Genomic DNA, 6,000 nt, shown 5'->3' with positions numbered 1-6,000 from the left:
AAGTGCTTGGAAGAGTTGATATAAAGAAAGATAGAAAAAATAGTTTTAGACAAATAAGTAAATTAAGATATAGCATAAATAGCCATACACAATATGTGTGCATGCATATGCGTGTGTATATGTTTTAAATGACAAACCTATATATCAGTATATCTGTAACTCCAAAATTACTACAGAAAGTATGCCACTTCCCCACAAAGTATTGTAGTTGTCCGAATGACACTGATGACTCAAGATTTTTTTTGAAGGGCCTGGAACCAGACAGAATGGATATATGAAGGTCAGTGAAAGTTGTTACTGATGACACTTCTAGAAAATTTGGTCAGAAGACAGAAAATAAGTTGGGATTCACAAGTTTACTTGTTCAAATGGATAGTTACATTGACCCCAGTTACCATGCAGCAATCAATCTGGCAAGGACTCTTCAGGGATAAGACTGCTTGTTTCCTTTATGACATAATTCTACAAAATATTGTCTGTCTCCATAAAATTCAGTCTTCATTTATCACTAATGTTATCCTGACAATTTCCTTTGGCAAAAAATTTACAAATGGTTCATAAATGAGCTCACTGATCTGATCACAAGTAGACTTCAACCATACTACAGAAGAGAGGTTAACTTTAATATAATTCAGAAACGTGGTACAGATAAAAAGCTTGTATTTTAATTACACTTCCTCTTTAGGTTGTGCATCAAAGGTCTACTGTTGCAGTCCTTATACAGGTAAAACTCACTCAAGTCAAAGTTTTGTATCAATAAGGACTGCAGTAGTAAACTAAAAATGTTAAAACAGAGTAATATAATGTGGTTAGAGGAGACATGTTTTTAATGTGTCAGTTGTGCTGTGTAACCAATGAAACAGTTTTCTGGAACCAGTCCTGCAAGATCCTGAGTGCCTCTCTCAACTTCAATGCAAGTTGAGGGTGCTCATCACCTTCTGACAAGCTCTCATTGTATCAGGGATGTGTTAGTTTTTTAAAAAAAATTCCCCAATCTTTTGTTGTAATAATCCCCAGACAGAGCTAGTTAGTAGTTACTCTCAGGCCTTATAATTCAAAAAAGGGTTGTAAATGTGCATCTCATATAGATAATTCTGTAAACATATGTAGTAACAGTCAGCTGGGAAGGCAGGTTTATGCTCAGTTGGGTGGCTGTGTTTGGAAAAGTTTTTTATCCACTTTCTCTTTTATTGTAAAAACCCTGGAGATTAGAAAATTCCTAGACACTAACCAATCCTCTTCCAGGTATTCCCTAAAAGGAGAGTGAACTATGCATCTTAATGTTTTCTTGATCATCTTTTAAACATGCATAAGTTAACAATTCTCAGGAAAAGCACTGTGCTATGGGAAATACTGTATTTTATAACTGGATACAGATGCATATACTGAACACATATCCATGCAAAGTATACACATTATGTGTATCTGTGTATATAAAGTGAATATAAATACACATACATGCACATACATTCACCAAGTTAGGTACTTTTTTCTCATTTTAAATAGCATGCTAGATTCACATTGTCAGCTGTTTGATGTTTTGAAGACTACTGAAAACTCACACAATTTTTGTATTTGTGTAAAGAAAATAGTGCTGTGAAAATAGTGAGGGCTGCCAATGATCAGGCATCTCAGAGGATATTCAAATTTGGCAGCCCTGTCATGCTAAATCTAGCTGGGCTGCAAGGTGGAAAGGATTGCTTGCAGTTCCTCCATCTGGCCACCAGGAGCTACTATAGCCTCATGTTTCATGTGGCCTCTCTGCCTCTCTTCTCCTTCAGCAGACACCAGGTCTGCATGGAGGCCAGCGCCAGGGAGGAGGCGGTCGTGGTCGGAAGGTGACTGGAGCAAGGTGGGGAAGAAAAAGGGCTAAAAAGGAACAGGGCAGAACTAGAGAAGCTAGTGGGAGAAGGAGGGATACTGCCTCAAGCTCCTGCACTACCCTCAACAACTCCTTTCACAGCTGCCTCAGGCTCTCTGCACTGTCCATAACCACCTTTCCCCTGGCTTTCCATCCCTATTATAGGCACCCTACAAGCTCCACCACAAAAAAACTCTCTTCCAGATTTTTCCACAGCACCAACCCCAACCCCTCGTGCTCCCATTCCTTTTCTGCTTCAAACTAGACCTGGACAGGAGAGAGATTTAAATTTAAACCGATGTGAATGTGAAATGAAAAGTAAAACCTTTTCAATTGTCAAACATGCTGCAAACATTGTAGTAATCCCTAGCACACAATGAATTTAACACAGATGTGCGGTTTTCAAATGAGATTCAACTCAAACGTGCATACGGAGAGTAAAGTTATTTTATTAAATCATGCACATCACGTGTGTTAGTGCAAATAGTTTAATCTGTACTCGAGAAATTCTATTGTACTTTTTATACCTTTACAAAATAGATTTAAAACAATTATTTACTTTAAAAAATGTAATTTTGAAGTAAAGCATTTCAGAACAATATTTGCAATAATCTATATACAAGAGGTACCGAGTACCACTGGCATATGAGTGTTTTGTGACTGGGTGGCTTCCTGCAACTGAAAAAGATGAAAGGTTAACTAGGTGACCCAATATTATAGTCTAAAAGTCACTTGTGGACTTATTCTTCCATAAATCTAATAATCCTCCCATTAGCAAATCCCAAGTATTTTAAGATAGAACCTTTAATTAAAGGACAATGACCCTCAAAACCTCACAAGGCAAATTATACGCTAAAATTCTATTTAAATATTCAACTATATCTGTTGATTGCCATTAAATATTTTAAAGCCAATTAAATCTTTGCTGAGATTATCTTCCTATTCTTCAATTTCCATTAGATGAATTCACTTTGCTTTGCAATCCTTTAGTATGTTATATAGAACCTTAAAACTTTTTTTTAACTGAACTGTTGAGTTGCACAAGATAACTATAGCCAACACTTAATTCATTGTTTAACTACAGTGGTTACCCAATCAAAAAGTCAATAACTTACCACAGTTGCCACCCTTCAACTAGGAAATAAACTTTTTAATGGGGACCACTGTATGAAGCTATATTATGCATATTGTGTCATGTAATGTTGATGCAAAAGTATCTCATTACCAAAAGTAAACACTCTCAGCTTATTAACTTGATGCATACACGACCAGTTAGATGACTCTAACTTGGCAATAGCTTGCTTATCTTGGATTTTTTCAGTTACCCATAGATGCATTGTAGCACCTCCCATATTGAAGTTTTCAATAAAAACTTACCTAAATAGACAAATATTATTTCTTCAGTTCAGTTTTGAAAGTATTAAATGACTGAAAAAATAAGTTGCTAAAATGTGATATGTGCGAAAATATTCGAATTTTAAAGAATGTCTCTCTTTAAATATATGAAATTTAATAAATTACATTCGAACTAAAGGTAATATAAATTGGATCACTGCACTACATCCATCAAATGACCAAGATTTTGCTCCCAGAAATACCTTAGTTCACTCAAGAACACACACAAGCACACATTCCCACACGCACACACAAAATATCCTAGGCAGGTGTTTGCCATCCAATGTCTTATCTGTCTCTTTAAGGCTGAAAATGAATTGTATTTATTCCCAAAATTATTAATACAGCAGAATCATACTGAAGCAAAATATCTGTTTCCTTCAAAAGGTCTGGAAAGAGAAGTTATTTTAAGTCTTGTTCCCACTAGCTCAGTGACTTGCAGTAAGTAAAAATGGTACATAAATGTAAAAAAAATATTTCAAACTGAAAGGCACTGAGCATACTGCCTCTGTTTCCAAGTATCTGTAAGGTTATTTGATATGGGCATCCAAATCAGAAATGTGTTTTTCTTTTAAATCTGGCAATCAGATTCTAAAGTAAAATATCCACAAACCTACCCATTATAAATAATTTGGTACCAAGAAGCCTACTTTAGGCCACCATAATAGTATTTAGAATCCCAACATACTAATTTAAAAATTACATGAAATTGTAAGCAAAAATATTGCTCACAGTAGAATGAAGTCATAATTTTATTCCCTCTTTATAGACAGATACATTTTATACAGTTTAAAGCAATGACCCTACTACTGTTCTCACGCAGAGCTTTGTTGTATTAAGAGGTGAGAAGGAAGAGAATTAATCTGTTTTTCCCTAGTATGTGAATGATGCCAGCTTCTAAAGGGAGGACGGTGAATGGATTCAACAACAGTTCTCATGGAGTAGCTCTGGTTAGGCCTGAGTACAGCACCACAGCTGTTACAGCAACCAAAGCTGCCATCAGAGGCATCCAAGGCCATTGTCTCTGTATGGAGAGAAAAAAAAATCAATATCATATCTGTTCTAGTTTACACTACTTAGTTTACCCCTTGGTTCCAATAAGTCCTGAGCACCTGTTGATAAACATCACTAATATGTTTCCCATGAACCCTTACTGTTGGGAAATCCTGATGCCAAGGGGTTAAACCATATTTGGCCTTCCACAAGGAACTCCAAGAGACGTAGTCATCACAATGGCATGTCACCATGAGTCTCTTTAGTCGTACTGTATTTCCAATTTTGTTACAATGTGCACCTAGGATTATATCTTCTATTAAACCTTTGAGGGATTAAGATGTTTATAATATTGTTTGTGCAAAAGTATTGCTAGACCTATGCTATGCAATAACAGCATCTAACTTCTTTGCTTTGTGTGTTTAAGCCAGATCTGAGATATTAGTTCTAAGTGGATCCTATCAAGGTAATTTTTATTATTATTTTACATCAAGGGTAACAATTTATTTTACACTGGACATACTGGGAGACACTGTAAATGTCGTGCAAGCTTTGAGTTAAGAATGCAAACCCACCACATATTTTTTATTCCCATCTCAACCTTTTTCCACCTTCTTCACAGCAGTAGTGAGAAAAGTGAAAAAGTGTTCAAAGCCAGAGAGGAAATTCTAAATCCACAAATAAGAAATAAAGGACCAAATTTCAATTTAAACAGACAAACTCTTCATTTTCCACATTTGATTAAGTAACTAGGTTTTCTTTCAGGTCTTGTCACTGCAGTATTTCACAAAATTTGCCCCATTTTGCTAAAGACAAACTGAGACCAAGTTAGAAGAGAGACATGCAAAACTGGTTAGGTTAGAATTAATTCATAGTTAGAAACATCACAAAGAAACCACACAGATGTTAAAATGATTAGTTGATTGTTCAGCTTGACAGTATCACCACTATGGCATATTAAATGAAGGGTTTGCTTCAGGTAAATAAATATCCGTGAGCAGTTCACCATGCACTATTTTACAAAAATGGCACAAACAGGCAACAGGGACAAACATACATTGACTGAACAGGAGTGCTTGTACCTTTCTCTACCACAATGGGCCGTAACACCAATACAGGAAAGCCAGGATTAGGCCGATGAATACGGCTGGGACGGGTTGTAATATGGAAGGCTAAAGAAGGGAAGGGATATTAAAAATCATTTTTTGCTATAAAATCAATAAGGGAAAGATGATTTAGATGGGGAAAAATAAGTCGAAGAGTGAGTTTTGTTTTAATCGAAACGTATTAAAGACATCTAACACGATACAGCATGATCTAATTCGGTATACAAAGTTAGTACACCACTCTGCTCAAATGAACATGGATATTTAAAAATAAGATGAAGTAAGCAGAAAAATATTCTAAGGAAGCCTTTTGTCACCACTTAGAATTTAGGATTTCAGGTCAAAATGAGGCTTAGACTGACATCAATCTATCATATTAGTGTCTTCCTTTTCAAAGGCGGGAGGGGAAGGGGGGGAGACTGAGCATGGGTTTTCCTTTACACAATAAAACCTCATCCAGGCATCCCTAGGCAGTAGACTCTGCATATTCTGAATCAATGATACTATATTGACGTGATATTTAAGATCCTGAAGAAAAGAAAACAATCAATGGCTGCATCAGCATTTCAACTCAAAAACCAATGTTAAATGTTTTCATTTTTGAAAATATATTAATTCTGATGGGGGCTTATGAAAAGGGCTCCC

The 6,000-nt window shown here is 36.0% G+C and overlaps 1 protein-coding gene across 22 annotated transcripts in view; it reads right to left on the bottom strand.

Moving 5' to 3' along the window:
* Positions 1-983: 983 nt before the first annotated feature.
* The window catches only part of SLMAP (sarcolemma associated protein), a 196,588-nt gene continuing 191,571 nt past the window's right edge, over positions 984-6,000 (bottom strand). For 14 of the 22 annotated variants that reach the window (XM_032801362.2, XM_075073309.1, XM_075073313.1 and 11 more), the window contains one exon: positions 984-4,280. In XM_032801362.2, coding sequence (XP_032657253.1) covers positions 4,191-4,280 — 90 coding nt within the window. In that variant the 3' untranslated portion in view covers positions 984-4,190. Of the gene's footprint in view, positions 4,281-5,331; positions 5,422-6,000 lie in introns of all 22 variants that reach the window. The other 8 variants (XM_075073310.1, XM_032801363.2, XM_075073311.1 and 5 more) reach the window with 1 other exon arrangement.

Source organism: Chelonoidis abingdonii, chromosome 17 (genome assembly GCF_003597395.2).
Source record: "Chelonoidis abingdonii isolate Lonesome George chromosome 17, CheloAbing_2.0, whole genome shotgun sequence".
Taxonomy (NCBI): domain Eukaryota; kingdom Metazoa; phylum Chordata; order Testudines; family Testudinidae; genus Chelonoidis; species Chelonoidis abingdonii.
Note: the sequence above shows the minus strand (reverse complement) of the source record. Positions and strands in the feature narration are given on the sequence as shown.